We start from the raw sequence: 18470 nt of genomic DNA, 5'->3' as shown, positions 1-18470 counted from the left end.
CGGTGATTGACATGTTACACCGCCATGTTTCTACAGTTACCCAGAACAGCCCACATTGCAGCCCAACTGCAATGTGAAGGGCTGTAGTGTGTAATGTGAAAGTGCCTGATCCGTTTGTTTCAAAGAAGAGACCTTTGTGGATCTTAAATTATGGGGTTAAAAAGGTAACTTCACATTGGCACATGTTGGACTAACATGACATGCCAAAGTGCTTTGGGAAAAGATGTATTTTTAAACTGAAACTGCTTTATTCGTTTTTTGATCTGTTTAAATCACCCGGTCTATTTGTTTTGAAAAGTAAGAGACCTCTACCGATAATTTAGCTCACAGTAAAAAAACCTCCTGAACATGTGGATCAGAAAAAGATGAGCTCACATTAACTCATGAGTAAAAAGGGGTGAGCATGTTGAGGACTTGCAGCTTGTCCCCAAGATGCCAAACTGCAACAGAAGTTCACTGATTTTAACGTGAAACTGCTTCATTTGGTGTTAATAGCTGTTTTAATTGCCTGCTCTGTTTGTTTTGGAGCGGAAGAGTCCGCTGTGGATAATTTGGCTCCCAATAAAAACCTCCTGAATGATCAACACACCATTTATCATTGCTAGAAACAGTGAAATATGGTTATTTATGGTGGAGGGAGGGTCATGAATTTTCCCCCAGTCACTCAGGGAGGCACAAAGGATAATATTTGTGGCTCTGGGGGGGAGTCACACAGCAGCCACCCCCCTACTCTGACATATAAAGTACAGCCCCAAAGGATTCTCTGTTTACTTTGTTGACTCATTTTGTATTCAAAAGGACTCCCATAAACACGGGGAATGAAAACAGCTTTGGTCATTTCTTATGCAACTAACTTTTTAAATATTCTGCTCACATATACTGCTGTTTTGTTGTGAGGACAGGCTTTATGTAGCCTGTTTTTATTCTTATTTTACCGAGCAGTATTTAAGCTCCTTTTTAACGGAATATAGGCTTTGTTTTTTCTCAACACCCTTGTGATTTTGAGGCTACTAGTCCTTGTGTAACACACCAAGACAACAGTCACCATCACCACACAGTGAAAGTGAGCATTCAGCATCAGCAGGGACAGCGGCGTCGCTTCTTCTTATTGTATCCCGGACTGTTTATTTTCCTGGGATAACAGGGGTGGTGACTTTTTAAAACCTGATAAAGATAGATAAGTAACAGCGCGTAGAGAAGACTGGAAATTTATGATACATAATCGTGTGTTGCATAACATAAAATGCATATTAGGGGAGACTTTTCCCGGTCAGCGGACAATGCCCCCGTTTTTCGAGAGTCTTGCACCCCTCTGTACATACAATGGTCCGCTCCGCCCAGACACGACACGGCCGTTGCTCAGAGCAGGGAGAGGTTTACTCAGCCTGCCATTGCTGCACACCGTCCGAGTGATGCCTACTCTCCCCAACTTTTCATCCAGAGGTTAGCGACTAAACGTCAAATCAAGGTGGTCTTATTTCATATTTTTTCCAACACGAGTTTCTTCCATGACTCGGCACCTGACTGGACTAACGTTAGAGTTTCAGGCAGCGAAGATAAGATAATGAACTTTGGACTTTCCACTCGGCTTTTCGTGACATGTTTCCCGTCGTCCTGGATAAAATAAAATAACAACGTAGCCCGGCGTGGCGGCAGCTGGGCGAAAATTCAACTGGAAAGGAAATACCGCAAGTGATTATCAACACAAAGACACCAACAACTTTTAACCTGCCACTTTTGGAGCGGAATAGGAGTGTAAAATGTCCAACAAAGCTTCAAATAAGGTTGGTAACCTGGCCGGATAAAGTGTTTTGTACCAACGTTATGCTGCTTGCTTGTGTAGCTAATGTGATGAACTGAAAAGCTAGCTCTAGCTAAACAGGAAAATGGTGCTGGAGTTGAGCTATATAACTTTGTTGTTAGTAGTAATATAGTATGCCTAATGGCGGTGGTGTTTGTTTGTGTGTGTTGGAGAGAGAGTAAGAGTTTGAGTGTTTTTATTTTAAGGGTTATTGTGAAATCTACACCTAGTAACATAGCCTACAACCAGCCATGCTGTTTCTACTGTACTGGGTTCAAAATAGTCTCACTTAAGCTGACTGCTAGTGCTGATAAGCAGTCTCAGATAAGTCACCCAGCTGTGTTCATAGTAGGTCTCTTGCTCAGCTACCTGTTGATACCTAGTAGTCCATAACTTAACAGTTTATTTTTAAAAAAAGGTAGCAGCATATCCCCATGGATCTAATAACTAAATGAGCCTCTGAGAACTTTTGCAAATTAATCCTTTTTTTACAGCAATGAAAGTCAATAAACAAACTACATTTCATTAATTTTACCATATGAAAGCCAAATTTATATAAATATATGTGTGTGTGTGTGTGTGTGTGTGTGTGTGTGTGTGTATTTATATGCACTCCTCATTAAGATACAAACTGAAGTCAGTATTTAGCATGAAACATGGTACAACCCTAACAGGTAGTTAAAAAAAACATTATTAAGCTTTGGACATGTCTTGAATGCAACCTGGTTTAAATATACCAAAATTATTATTGTAAATCTCGTACTGTCTATGAGTTAAAGACATGCAAGTGGATATTCTGGTTGTCTATGTAGTACGGAGACTACTGAGAATTAAATATTATGATTTATAACCTTACAAGGTTCAAGGTGGCCCAAGACTTTTGCACAATACTTAATGTTAAGTTTGTGCAGTTTATGTTTTATAAAAGACTGATTTTAATGAGATGATAAAATCAGGGAGAAAGAGCCACCTGTTACCTGAAGTAAGATCTTTTCAAACAAACTTGTGACTTAAGGTAAATGAACTCACACTAGATATAATGTTATTTATATTATATAACTTAGAACATTCACAAATTTGGGACGCTCATTCACTCACTTCAAGTCCTAGTTGAGATCCACAAAACCTACTTTAGAGAACCACTAGCTTACTATAGGCTGTTTCTTTTTTTTTGCCTGCAGCACTGTCCCTGCTGTGTGTAAGTGCTGTCCGTTCATTAGTTAGAAACAGCCAGAGGGATATCTGTCAAGCCTTAAACAATTTCTATATTTCTATTTAGATTTTAAGTAATTAATGAAGCATCCCTGCAGAAATAGTTGAAAACTGGGTTAGGCCAGGTGCTGATTAACAGCAGAACAGTCTACAAATACTGTAGGTTTTCATCCATAGGTGACCTCTATATTCCTCAACTTTTTTTTTTTTAACACATAATTATTAATAAAATTAGCAATTAGTACTAGAAAAAAGTTGTAGTGAATAGATTTTTTAAGTGCCTCAAGCTTCAAATTAGAGTATTCAATAGTCATTTACTAATAAGGGATTTATTTTTTTCAGTTTGACAAGTGAGGAATGTGCTGTGTTTGTCTAACAGAGGTGTTGATATTCAGGTTTGGTTGGTTGTTCCAGTTAGACGAAACCAGCTCTGTCGTGTCAGCTTGTGACGTTATGCTGTACTGTAACCAATGGCCTTGGTCACACCTTGACATAAACCATACTACTGTACTATCCTTGCACTTGGTAATGAGCCAAAAGCGTTTCCTGTGCTCATTTGTAATTCCAGTATTTCCTCTTCAATTTCCTATCATCCTGTATTTTCTTGAAATCTTTGTTAAAACGTTGCAACAAGTAGGACTAGAACTTTTAAGCATTTTTTGCTTTCAATTAAAGGTGAAACCATTGTGAGTGGTTTCCCTTTAGGAAAACATGATAATAAGAGTCTGAACAGATAGCTCTATAAAGAAGTGCTGGAAAATGTCAGGATCTTGATGTAATCTTGATCTTGATCTTTTGATTCAGCACAGCCAATATTTTTAGTAATTTAGACCACAGTTTCTGTTGCTGTTTCAAAACGAAAGCTTTTCTGCACTGTGTTTTGTGAAGTGTTTTTAAAAAGCAATAATAGTAGATTAACAGAGGCTTCAATATCACTACAAATGAGACCACATCAGACTACTATCAGTTGGATGAAAATTAAAACAGGAACGTAGGAGTGGAAGACGTCATGTTGCGTGGTGCCTTGGTTGTGATTGTTGGACAGCAGAGAATTGTTCAGGTGATGAATTAAAGGTCAGTGTTTTCTAATGATAGGAAAGCTTTATGTCAGTTATAGCCAACTTTGCATTCATATGTTTTTTAAAGAAAAAAATGGAAGTTTTGTCCCCTTCACAAGCTAACCTGTTTCACTAGTCTAACTCATGCAGTGTTAATTTTCATGAAGGGAATTTTTATGAAAAGCTGAAATATTCTAAGCTACCGCGTTTACGTTCAAAGTCAATGCAAAGATGCGGACAGATTCGGGCTGAGCGCCGCCGAGCGCTGCAATGCAATTTTTTATGCATCCGGTGTGTACGCATTGGTTTGGGCTCGGTAATACTGTCTGCAAGCGGAATCATAACTTAGTATTACAATTACGTTATGTTATCGTGTTACAAAATGTTGATTCCAAAATGGTTACCATTAACAATTAGAACATCAGGCGCTTTGAAATTGAATCAATTTTATCAGCTTCTGCCACATTCACAGACCTGCAAAACACAGAATGATACAAGGAGACACGCATTCAAAGGAAAAACAAATGAAAGTAAGTATTTTGTTAGCATTCAACAACTAGCCTACAGCATCAGTGAGGTTTTCATGGGGGGTTTCTTATACAAACAGATCTTAATATTGAGAAGAAATAGAAGTAGAGGTGCCTCTCTTTAAAGACACAAGACCTATTCAGGGGTCACAGCACTGATTAGCTAACAGTGCAAAGACAGTAGGCACATTAGGCATCCAAAGCTGGTCCTAGTGAGACCGACCTACCATAAGTTATCTGTGAAACAGATATGACTTGCCCTCCACTATGTTAGCCTTTCCTGCGCTTCATCACTCATTCTTCCTCTCCCACCCAATGAGCTGTTGTCATCTGCCATAACACCAGTATTAGTCACATACCGCGTAAAGCTACAGTTAATGATTAACGGTAATAAAATGTTGCGGGGTGGTTTTTCAGGAATAGAGTAACATCTATAGGTGTGTTGACTTCATGTCTCAGAAGTCACAGGTGCTATTATTTCGCAACATTGGGTCATTTGGTTAGTATTATGTTTCAGTAAATATTTAGCATTCACTGAATTGTGACGCTTGTGGCAAAAACAAAAAGGATGAACAGAGAGAAAGCAGAATGCCTTTAGTTTCATGTCACAACAGATCTACTCTACAAAATAACAGTTTATGCTTTAATTGCTGTTTAGAGGAGGATGTGTTTCTATGAAGACAGTGCCAGAGTTTGCGGTGCCAGAGTTCCTGCTCTGGCACCAAGGAGAGAGGAAAGGACAGTGTTATCAAAGCTGGGAGAGCGAGACACAGAGACGATAGTCTGGCTGTGCTGGTAGAACGACATTTGATGACAGGATGACACCTAAGCAGTGGAGTAACAAAGTGTTTAATTTGATCATCATTAAAAGGCAGAATAATATAGTTGACATATGTTACAATGATTACTATAATTGTATGCAATCTTTACCAATCAAATTTTTGTTAGTGTCATTTAATTAATTAAATCTGAATTTGAGTGGTTATTTTTTACATGTCTATTCAAACAAGTCAATCATTTCACTGATATAAAACTGGATGAGCTGAAATGAACTCCTCTTCACTACAGTAAATGCTGGCCTCATTCTTCTTTGTCTTTGGCCTTTAGCCATTCCTGTTTACTTTTGTGAATGCAACACAAAAAAGAAACATAATTTAGAGCATCAGCAGTCCCTCTAGCCTTTAGACTCGTGTTTTGCGAAGACAGACTGAAATAAGCGGAAAATGCATTTGATGAAGGAGGTTGTATTAATTAGAGTTGCACAGCGGGCCAAGAACAGCCTCTATTTTGCTTTGATGATTACACATCCCCATTTACATCAGTGAAGGAGGGAAATGTAATTAGAGGACCAAGTGCTAGAGAGAGGAAAAGACTCTTGGTGGTGTTTTTGTTCTGTGTCTTAGGCTCCCCGTCCTTTTGGAGAGTCAGGGCTGATGTGTCAAGTGATAAACAGAGGATGGAACGGCTAATGTCTGGAGTCTGTGACAAGGACTTACATCATCAGATTATAAGGCATTTATCCAGTCCTCTGTTGATACACTCCCCAAAGGGCTTCACATGCCTACATTTCAATATGTTAAATGTGACTCATACAAGATGGTCATGTGTGCAATGGGCAGTAGAAGAGGGGTTATTGATATTAAATGTCACAGAGAAGCTGTGTTGAAAATGTCAAGGGGAATCCTCTTGGGCAAAATCAAGGTCATTTTGAGGACAGCACATGGCAAAGGGTGATCGGTGCAGTCTGGCTCACTGTAGACAGCATAGCCTGCCCAACAGTTTGAGGGAGGATGAGTCAAAAACCCCAAAAGCGACCAGCTTCAGTGTAAAAATATGAAATGTAAAACACACCTATACTACATACAGCACACTAGCTTATTCCTGCTTACACCAACAGGCAATTCTTTGATTATAGGCCCTTGAATCAAAGTCCCCCAGCCCTAAAGGACCGCAGGTGTTTGCTATCTCTGTGTATAAGATGAAGACAAGAGTTGGGGGTTTGTTTGTTCAGCTGGGCTTAAGATTTTTGGCTAGTTTTTCCAAAGCTGTGACCTTTCTGGATCTTAACACAAGTATGTAATTTATTTTTTCAAAAACAAATCTTCAGGCATGCATCCATGGACCATGACAGAGTTTTAACTCCAAAGATGCAAACAAAGTAAACTTAAAGGGATATTGATGATTTTTGAAGTGGAGTTGTATGGGGTACTTATCCATAAGCATTTTATTGCATATAGTAGATGTCTGTTGACATTCAGAGGATTTTTACAGCTTTAACTTTCCTTCAGATAGCCCGTTTTGACAGGTGGCTTCAGTTCTATATGTATGCTCACGCCCAAAGACACCAGACTCCATTTAGAAAAACAGTAATTTTAGCTTGCAGAACATGTAAGCTTATGTCATTGTGAGACTTTGGTGAACCGGAATTAATCCTTGCAAACGGCAAAGTCACACAATAAGACAAACAAGCTGTATTGCTGCCACTCTGGAATATAAAAATGACATTATAATGTGTTTATTGTTATAACATGATATTTTCACGTTATAACATGATAAGTTCATTGCTCTAACAATACACTTATCACGTTATAATGTGAAAACTTATATTGTTAGAACAATAAATGTAAACAGAGCAGCTAATGTAACGTTAGCAAAAAGTCAGTGAAGTGGCCCTGCAGGTACGTCGTGTTTCCTCAGTACGGCTTTTGTTGACATATGACGTGCGCCGTCTGTTAACTCAGTCTCTCCGAAAACAAAACATTTCCACATTGATGATTTATTCCCAAGTAAACGGCGTTCTCCTCATCATCTTTCTCTTGGCTGCTCGCCATCTGCCGGACGCTGTGTGACAGTGACACAGAATTTCAAACTAAAAACGCATCTAAAAGAGGATGACACGGTTCGATGTACACTTTGCATCGATGTTTCTTAATTGTTGCTTATTTAGTCGGTTTATCAGTCCAGATCAATGGATCGTTACACCCCTAATTAATAGTGCCTGTACCACTAATTCATCACATGTACCTTAAAACCATCTTCATGGTCACATTCATCATTATAGAACATCATACAGATTATTGACCATTATTAGCAGCTATTATATATATATATTGAGATAAACGGATATTCTAAGAACAATAAACGTAACATACATTATAACGTGATACATTTATTATTCTAACAATATAAATTATCATGTTTATGTTATAATGTGATGATTGCATTGTTCTAACACTCGAAAGTTTTCCCCTTCTAATGTGATAAGTGTATCGCGTTATACTGTGAAAATATCATAACAATAAACGTATCAACATAATACTGATCCATATTTTTATGTTCTAGAGTGACAGCAATACGCTTTCGTATAATATAGCATACACTTAAACTGATATTGATTTTTTTAATTGGGACTTTATTTAGGTGGCTGTAATTTCTTGCTGACCTCTTACCAACAGTTGATCTGACTTGCTTTCCATGTCAGACTTAAGCCTGTTTCTCTAAAGGACAGGTGTGCTGACTGTTATACACTGTCTATGGAAAAGTACCCCATACAACTTCACGTAAAAATATCTTAACTATCCCTTTAAGTATGATTATGTCCAGATGCCAAGATTTAATTTCCATTTCCAACAATTTTTGAAAAAGATAAGAGAGTGGACTATGATTATCAAAAGTAGCTCCTTGTTACTGAAGTATCACCTTCTGAGAGAAAGCAGCTGTTTTGTGTTGTTTCAATGCCAGGAGACTCTGGAGTGCGGCAGTTATCAAGGACATCTGACCTGCTTATCCTTTCATTCCTGGAGGGAAATTCAGGGCAGATCCACACAGCAGGAGGCAGGTGGATAGCAGAGAGAGAAAACGAAGGAAAACAAAAAATGCCTTCTGAGGGAGGAGGTGATATGAGGAGGGGTTATTGGAGGGGTGAAATGGAGAAAGGAAGGAGTGGGAGGGAGGGATGCACCGGCTATAATCTGAATCACATGGCAGATCTTAAAAGACTGCTTCTCTCCTATAATCACTGCATTATAGCTTTTGGGCTTCTTGTGTTATAAAGCTCTTTAGCATCAGCTTCTATTTTATTTAAAGGCAAAAGCAAAATAGGGTGGAGTACATTTCCTTGTCCAGTGTTGGTCAAGGATGTTTGTGGAAAAAACTAGCTGTAGTCTCGCAAAACATCCACAACATTTTCATCTGCTCATTGTGGTTTGGCAATGCCATGCGCAGTACATTTTAAGGGGGATGTTATTCAAACTAAACTATGCAATAGATTGATAGCTATCTGCTTGACTGAAACATTTAAACAAGCCTTTCCAACACTTTATTGGATGAGTGCATCAATTGCTTGGCTGTCATTGGTTTCTGGCTGAGGTTTTGGGGAATAACATGGGTGTGGTTCTGAATTGTTGCTTTTATTTCTTCTCAACTTTTCACCATAATCAGTTTCTGGAAAAAAGGACACAGGAAGTGGGCCATGTAGTCAAATAATCAGTAGTCAATAATAATACTTCAGTGCCAGATTTTAGTAGTTCTCAGCAAGGTTTGGAAGTTTTTTGAGGTAGAAATGTATGCTTTCATCGAAGTGTTTGTTTGTCGGCCATATTTTAATCTTACAGTGCTGAATCAGTTTTCAAATGGGTTTTTCTAGAGTTAAGGGGTTTTGATATCAGGGAGCCAGGCCCAGATCTGACTACACTTGACCCCAAAATCCAGTTGGTTTGATCAGTGCAAACACAGCACACCTTACTTGGCCAGGTAGACTGATCCTTGCCTAAGTGTTCTTGAAAAGTTGGTCTTGTGTATGTTGTATGTGCTCTCTTGTAAGGTACGCATCAGGTGTAAACACCAACTATACCAAAACATGGAAGTGGACTGCTATGTTCATGACTACAGTTATGAATTTGTCTCAATTTGATACTGATGTCTTTATATTAGACAGTTGGGCAGCCTGCTGCAAACAGATTCATATCCTGCTTCGCTGCCACCTTCGACCTGCAGCTGGAGCTCCGGCTGGAGGTGGAGAGCACCATGGCCGACAGCAGTGGGTCCTCTTCCCGCTAGGAGCAGAGCTTTGGCTCAGTGCTCTGCCATAATGTAAATTACATCACATGGATGAGTCTCGACAGGGGCTGAGGAGAAATATCTGGGCACTGGTTAAAAAGAGGAAGGTTTACCACATTTTATCTACACATACTACCTACATTGTTTTGATGCAAAGCTAGTTGAAAATCGGCAAAGTATATCAGTCAAAACTGAACCAAACAAGCAGGCAGAACAAAAAACACCTGGGAATGGACTGTGCACTGGTCTGCCAATGTCTTAAATCTGATATTGACCTGACAGTCTAAATATGGAATCGCAGATTCCTCCTCAGGAACACCAGACTGGCATTAGCCTTTCATTATGACTTCTGCCTACATTTTTGTTTGCAGAAACATGTGAGCTACTGGAATAGGATGATCCACCACCTTTCACTCACTTGTTGACTGGTATGGATGGAAATGTCATTTTACCCTGAGTCTTGGTTCGTCCCTTGTTCCTCATGAAACAGCCAGCCTATCAAAGCTAGGACACTCCAAGCCAGCCCTGCATCCTTTCTGTCAGGGCAGGGCAGGTCTCTGCAGGGATTTATCATTCCCACTGCAGGCATAGGGGATTTGACACAGGGTGTTGTGTGTGTCTGAGACAGAGAGAGTGAGAGAGAGGAGGGACAAGAGAGAGTGCATGTGGCAGCCGTGGCTCAGCTGGTTAGGGAAGAGAGAAAGAGGCTGGAACAGATTCATCCCAAGGCTCTTTGCCCTACATGCATTTACTCACACTCACACACACACACACACACACACACACACACACACACACACACTCATACACATACTGTTGTGTGTTCATTTGCTTATCTTTGGCAGTGTTGGGAGTACAGCACAGTCTTTTCTGTCTGGGAAACGGTCATCAGCCTGTGGGAGACATTGTCCGCTACCAGATCTCAGACTTCTGTCAAGGGACTTTTTTCTCTTAGAAGCCTCTTTTTACTGTTTAATCAATTCACTATCATTTTGTCTGACAATAGAAATGTTTTCCTGCTAAATATAAATCTGGTCTACATACGCTTTGAACTCCGCCTCCCATCACCTTAGACAAAACAGCACATCATTTGATTGTATTTTCTGCAAACAACTCTGGGGTCATCCTTATCTCCTGCTTTTGTTAGTTAAACAGTTTCCTCTCTATTTATATCTCTCCACATTTTTGTTTCTTTTTTTGCTTTGGCGTAAAGTAAAACAGTGTATGGAAAAGTAATTCATGTAACTCATTTTATCAACCTGTGTAGTGTTTTCTACATTCAAGGATTCATCTTAGCAAGCCTCAGATCCACTGTTTTCTGCTTGTTGGATTGCTTAAGCTGCTAGAGTTGAAACACGCAGTCTTCAGTTAAAGAACTATTATTCATGTGCAGATTCTCTGCTTTTTACTTTTTCTAAATCTGCTATACAGCATCTTGCCTAAATATTGGCTTGCATATGTGCTCAACTGCCCTTCTGTATCATGAAACAAGATCACCAAAGACAGTACACTACCAGGGTTTCCCGCACATTTATTTATATGGTGGCCTACCATGATAGCATCTGCTGCCATGGTTATAATTAATATTTTTGGAGCTGGACCAATCTATACGGAGCACTGTTGGATACATACATAGCATTCGGTTATTATTGCACCACACTCCCGGAGCGCGCAGCGTACTTGGGGCTCAGACGGAGCAGCAGAACAGCAGGTGCAGTGAAAGTGAAACTTAACCAATCTTTGTGAACAGTCTCAAAGTATGCTTTCACTTGTCTCTGCAGCAGCTGCTTCGCTCATCCATCGATCTGATCTGATCAGCTTTAATCGGATGAACCGATCAATTATCCACTCTGCCACTCAAATCCCACAAACTACTGTTGAGGAAAAAAAAGAACTCATGAAGAGTTCTGCCTTTGCTGTGTAATGGGGGCAGGGCAGAGAGGGATGAATACGATACAGTTTGCAGTCAAATTGCACATTGTGTAACTTGCAGAATAAGTAAATGACGATGAAGGTCGAGTTACAGAAATGTTTCAGTACATTTATTTATTTTGCAAGATAGACAATGTGAGGGCGTTTGTCTGCAAATTGTTAATAGCTTAAAGAGTATTTTTGAATATTTTAAATATTTTTTTCATATTCCAAGTCTGATGTTTGAATATGCCTTAAAATTAAAAGGTCATTGTTTGCTGAGAGAGTGAAATTAAAAATCAATTTCGTAAATCAAACAAAAGTAGTTATCACGACAGGCCTAGTGGTATGCCCATAACATATATCATATATGTGTCATCTAGGTCTCACATTTCTGGTTTACAGCAAAACAGGACCCGAAACTGCCTGTCAGCTGAGTCAGTTCTGCGGGTTGTGATCTCTCCCCACATCACAGCATGCTTACATATTCCTTTAAAATGCCTGCAACCTCTTTTTTGTTTATTTTGTTTTGTTCATTTTTCCTTGTATATGAATATAAGCAAATTTTAATTTTCATCTGTGTACATATACAGTATGTATGTTACAGTGGGGGTTGGGTGGCTCAGGGTCCCGTTTAAAAAAGTTTGGGAAACGTCGGCATAGAGAATCAAACATGACTGATTCTGTTACTGATTAAAGATCCACACTGTCACTCCTCCAAGTTCTCTTCTCCTGCTTGAGGTATGGATAAGGGAAGTAAAAACTCAAAGTAAACAGGTAGTGGCTAGCAGTTGTTAAGTTAATAGCATAACAGCGAGGGCTGTTAAGGGTTAGCATGGATACACACATTGTTACACCCCTATTTCAGAGCCAATTTGCAGATGCTTCAGTTCTCTGTTGTGTTGCTGTTTGTGACTGAAAAAACTTTTTTCTTCACAGATATCAACAAAGGAAAGCTTTGATGCCGGTTGTATTTTGTTAATACAGACCTGTTCAGCTGTCAGTCCTATTTAACCTTTTTTATGTGGGCTTATTTGATAATAACTTACCACTATACAACTGTAGTCATAACAAAACTCTTACTTGGTATCTACAGATACTGTAAAGGACGTGTTCTCTCCTTTCTAACTTTGAGTTCCCAGGCTTCTGAAAATAGCATAATGATGTTCACTCACTTATAGTATGTACACTACTGAATAACAGGATGGTAAGATTTCATTACAGATTTGTTCTTTGCACATTGTAATTAGTTCATTAGGTGCATCACAGGGTGTAAGCTTCCTCTCTAGTAGGGGTGTTGAGGAGGTCTTTTTATAGATGTCATTAGAAGTCATTCATGTATTATCTCTCTGTGCTTGTGCATCTTGTTAAAGAATGCATGCACCCCGGCCCTATCTCTCATCTCTGGGGGGAATGGTAATTATGTTGCCAGTTAAGTGCTGGGAAAATGGCCGCTCCAACAGTAACTCATTAATTCACTATAGATTCTGCCCCACAACATGCCTATTGTAGCAAAGTCCTCAGAAGGCTTGGGAATGCTGTTGAGTGGGCTTGGCACCATGTGATTGTACAGACTATGAGTTGTGGTTCAGAATTGCGTAGCTTAATAGATGTTGTGCAACTTGAAATTTGAAAGTCATAATGTTATTATTTCTGTCGAGTATTCCAACTGTCTGCTGCTCCAAGTTCATGTTTGAACATTTAAATGCTGCTCTAACACTATAGTCACGTGTAGTCTTTTTAGTTACATTGTTGCAGACGAGGCTCTCTGCATATGTCCTTGCTGGTAGTAGTTCATTTTGGTCATCCTGTGTGTACTCTGGAGGTAGACAAACATGAGCAGACTGAAAGAACCCTCGCTGAATCACCCCTTTGTTAAATATGTGTGTGTGTGTGTGCTTGCTTACCCATGTGGCACAGTGGGGCCACATCCACACTAATGTTTTCATCTAAAACGCCGTCTTAAAACAAAAACAATCTCCATATACACAAGCGTTTTAGCATTATTTCAGAAAAACACACTGTGCATGCACGCTGGTGTAAACATGAAGCAGTGTCTACTTAGCAGCTAGTATCGCAATTACAGAAAAAATACCACAGAGTATATTAAAGGTAAGACCAGAGATTTCTGCGCTTGGACAGAAAATGAAGTGGAACTGGTACTGAAAGTAACATTATATTTGTAGGAATTTGTTTCAAATGTAAAGTTCATTATAAATCAAGTCTATTATTATTAAATCTATTATGAATGTAAGGCGGGCTCGGTGAAGGAAAACAAATTCTGAATCATTGTAATGCAAATCTCGCTCCATATTTCAGCTGTACCGGCAAAGTGCATTATCTGTTGCCAGAGGAAGTCATGAAAGGTGTACCCTCACAAGAATAATAACATCACAAAAGATATCTATGCTTAGCTATAATGTTTCAGCTTAACAGTTGTGACTAATAATAAGACCCAATTTAGGAGAAAATGCATCACTGTTTCCAGAAGTCTCCTCCTCCAAACTAAATGGGAGTCAGCAGTGTTTTGAAAGGACTCCATTTTAGAGGATCCAGACACTGAGGTATTGTGGAATCAAGTTGTAAGCAAAGCAATAGTCATGAATTTAAAAAGAAAACATATCATTGTGGAAACAGTCTAAGTTTCACCGCTGTCAAACTTGCAAATAATGTGAAGTGGAGAGCATCACATACAAACACCACACCACGACCTATCCTTAACCCTTACCCTCACAGCACTCATGCCACAACAGGAGTACTCATATTCAATTCAAATCAAACTTAATCTGTAGAACACATTTAATACAACTGCAGTTGGCCAAAGTGCTGAACAGGCACAGTATAACGAGAGAACTATAGAAAAAAAAACATGACAGATGACAGATCACAGCACAAAGGAGGAGTTGATCAAGGTTTCATGCTCAGATCAATCACATGCCAACAAGAAGAGGTGGGTGTTCAGCAGTGACTTAAAAGTTTCTATATTCTGAGCAGTTTTTATGTGGACTCATATAACCCTGCTGCTTGTCTTTTGTTTTTTTAACAACTTGTTATGTTCACCTGGTATAGTATGTTGCAATGAAAAGTTTGCATTTCCATGGGCAGTTCCATGCGGATACTAGCTGTTATTGCTGTTTTATTGTCAATTAAATGCTAAGAAAAGTCAATTTCTGGAGCCAACCGTGGGGGCAACAGCATCAAGATCTTTTTAACTCACTTACACAGCCTCTGATACAGTCACTGATACTTGCATATTGTTGTTATCGGATATCAAGTTTACTCAGTCCCTTTAAAATATCAAGTTTAAATCAGTTGTTTGTCTTGCCTTGTGTTCATAGTAGTGAGGCTGAAGAAGGGAAAACGAGTCGAGATGAAACAGAGAGGGAGGTTGAGGCAGAAAGATCCAGAGTGTGAGGAGAGGAAAAGGTGAGGGAAACCGTTTGGAATTAGAAACAGGCAGAGCGAGAGAGAGAGTTGGGCCTTGTCTCCTTATCTGCACATTCCTGCAGTGTGTGTGTGTGTGTGTGTGTGTGTGTGTGTGTGTGTGTGTGTGTGTGTGTGTGTGTGTGTGTGTGTGTGTGTGTGTGTGTGCGTGTGCGTGTGTGTGTGTGTGTGTGTGTGTGATGGGAGGGGTAGGGTGGGAATACTGATAGCTGTGTGCGCGGTGATTGGATGAATCCAAAGGTTCCAGTGCTGGATCTGGTTATCTTTCTTAATGTCTTGGCTTACACTTAGTTTCCACAGACAGAAAAACAAAGTGTAGTGGGTGTGTCTGTGTTTATCACTGCTTATGTACGTTTAGTATGCACATTTCATTAAGTTTGGCAGATTTAGTTCTAGTCATACTTTAGTTTAAATTATGCCTAAATGTTTTATTCCAGTTTTAGTTGATGAAAAGTCATCCCTTTTTAGTCAGTTTTTAGTCATTACTTTTAAACTGTTTTCCCTCTTTAAGCTAATTCAGTAAAGCTAATGCCAGAATCAGAAATTTGAGTCAAGGCGACAGGTTGTATTAGTTGTTGAAATGTCATTCAGCCAGTTTTACTCATCTGTTGAAGCTCAGAGCTCATACCAATCATAGTACATTAGCATAGTCCCCTCTTATCAGTGACAACAAAACATACATTTCATCACAGTTTTTATTAACAAATATTTATTTTTAGCTTGTCAGCATCTCGTCTTAGTCATGGAAAAAATGTTTTTTGACGAACATTTTTTTCTCAAAATTTACTTTAACAAGTTGACAAAATTCACACTCACACATGTCTAGACAGTCTGCTAAATAAAACAATGAAAACAAATGTTTATCACAAATGTGTTGTTTTACAACTCAGTATTTTCACACTCATATGAACTCAACTGGCATAAATTAAGTAAAAGTGTGATAAACCCATAAATGCTGATAACAGCAGCTGTTAGATAATCAGGCTCTACTCTTTAAGTGATCTCCTCCAGTAACTCTCCAGTTGACCAAGACGTCAACCAAATGTGACCCATTTTAGGTTATTGAATTTGATTTGATTATTATTATTATTATTATAATAAGAAAAATAACCATAGTTTAACAACACGACTAATCACAGTAAGCACAGACATATTCATGCATTAGATTTATGTTATTGGGTGTCAGTTTCAGCCTCAGACCTTTACCATCTACACACCCCAAATGAGAAAAAGTAAACTATTACTTTAAGCAAAATATCTTCCAGCTCTTAAATACACTCACAGCGCTTGTGAGGGTGGTCCCTCAAATCCCTATAGTGAGAAGCACTGCCTGAGAGGGTATGTGAATCTTTGAAGTTTGTGAGAAACCCACAGCGTGAACTAAACCAACAGAAATGATTGTTGGAACTTGGAAAGTCAGAATCCCACCAGAAGTTACCACTCTGTGACCTCAACGCTGCCCGTCTCTCTAGGCTGAAAACAACCAGTGTGGTAGAGCTTGGAATGACTTTGCTGCTGGGGAAGCTGCACATGAGACGCTAGCCGAGCCCAACTGTGAGTCTGGGTCAGCGGATAGCGAGAGAGAACAGCCCGCTGCACATCAGCTCTGTGGAGCTACACTGAAAATCATCAGAGCCTGCACCTGACCCAGTGGCTCCAATGAGGCTTTATTCAAGGAGACATACATTACCTCTATGATTTACATATGATTCCTGTGATTAGATATGTAAGTTTTAAATGGATAGTACATATCATCAAGAAAATCAAGTAAATTGTTGAGTGTGTAATAACTGTCATATATTAGTCAGTGGGCTCCTTTGTCAACCCTGTTTGAAGTATAACTCTGCAGAACCACGCATTACTTTTAATCAAGTTTTATAAACATTTAGCATAGTGTAAGTGCTTTAAGTTAATTAATCTCCTTATCAACAACTACAAAGAACCATGAATGCAATTTCCACAATTTTGATTTTTAATAGCTAAACTGATGAACTGATTTGGATCAGTATTTCTTCAAGGTTTGAATTAAGTTGATTGATGGAGCGCATTTTTGCAAAGGCGTTAACTGCCTTAATCTAATTTCGTCTAAATGGGAGTATTTGTACAATGTAGACCCACAAAGCTGTATACCTCAGAGATAACTGGTGGTGTGTGGGATGATGAATGGGCAAACTGGGTAACAAAGGTGATGGTTGGTGATTTCAGCAAGGAGTCATCAGTGACCATAATTGTATGTTATCAAAGGTGTGATAAAACATAACAAGACTTATTAGCAGCTAAACTGGCAGGCAGCTGCAACAGTAAAACCCTTTTCCCACCAGAATTAGTGCGTGCATGCAGGTTTTTCAAACACTTGTAAACCTGCTAAAAAAAAAAAAAAAATTGTAGACTGCTTTCCCACCGCCAGTAGAGCAGAGCTGTATACACAGAGTGTGCCTTTTGTATGTTTATATGTGTGATTTTGTTTTGGTGTGTCCAAGCGACATCACAGATGGACTGGAGGAAGGGTAAACAGTAGAAAGCAGCATGGACAAATGTGTGTGCAAACTTAAAGGTGGTTACTTCTCGTCACATATCTCTTTCTTATTCAATCTCTCCTTAAACTTGGTGAAGACTAATATGGATCAATGTTTTAGTGCTGCTTAGAAGGAGATGGACAGTAAATAGTGGAGGTGCATCTTTGCGTCTCACCAGTGAAGAAGCTGAAAATAGCTTGTTCACCCAGGTTTTGTGTTCCAATCAATGGTGATTGGAGCTGGAGGCAATAAGTACTCGTGACTACTACAAATTTGAGTGTGAACGCTCATTGTACCCGTTCTCATTGTGTGTAAGACCCCTGCTGTGAGAAACATTCTCCCTGACATCTCAGGGGCTGTAAGCAGCATAATAAAATCTTGGTCGACTGAAATTCTACCTTCCTCTTAAAATTGATTGGTTGAAAGGGGAAAAAAATCTCCACATTATCGATTGATTAACTAAATCAGCCACAGTATTTTAGTATTATTTGCAAAGGGGGTTCCACATATTTATGCTATACGACAAACGGCAGCAGTGTAATGAGGACTGATTTACTCTGCCATCCAATCACAGTGGAGGAAGGACGGGACATGCGCTGATAAACAACAACAATGGACGATGGCTTGCCACACAGACTGGCAGTTTCTTCCTTTCTCCCTATATGCTTCATTCTTCCTTTTATCCAGAGCAAGTGCCAGAGCAAGCACTCTACCTTGTGCCGGCATTTTTAGTTCCAGAGATATTCCGTATCATAGCAACCGGATGCAACCACTCCCAGCTGAGCATTTTCAAAAGAGCGCTTAGCGTTTTCAGCTGGGAAAAAAGCGCTTTGGTGGACGTGTGGCCTTATCAAGGTAACACAAGTGCTTGTGTGCAATGAGAATTTAGACGGACAAGAGCGTAAAGACCAACCAAACGACCAAACAACCAGAAAGAATCAGC

General features: G+C 39.4%; 1 protein-coding gene across 16 annotated transcripts in view; it reads left to right on the top strand.

Annotated features, from left to right (window-relative positions):
• Positions 1 to 18470, top strand: part of tjp1a (tight junction protein 1a) — a 131034-nt gene that overhangs the window by 63481 nt on the left and 49083 nt on the right. Inside the window, exon 1 of one of the 16 annotated variants that reach the window (XM_088077090.1) lies at positions 1367 to 1784. The exons of the other annotated variants lie outside the window; for them this stretch is intronic. Coding sequence (XP_087933216.1) covers positions 1761 to 1784 — 24 coding nt within the window. The 5' untranslated portion in view covers positions 1367 to 1760. Of the gene's footprint in view, positions 1 to 1366; positions 1785 to 18470 lie in introns of those variants that run through there. 16 annotated transcript variants of the gene reach the window in all.

This window comes from Plectropomus leopardus, chromosome 1, assembly GCF_026936395.1.
Source record: "Plectropomus leopardus strain MGB_pleo_1.0 chromosome 1, ASM2693639v1, whole genome shotgun sequence".
Classification (NCBI taxonomy): Eukaryota; Metazoa; Chordata; class Actinopteri; order Perciformes; family Serranidae; genus Plectropomus; species Plectropomus leopardus.
The sequence above is the reverse complement of the archived record's forward strand: the minus strand, read 5'-3'. Positions and strand labels throughout refer to the sequence as shown.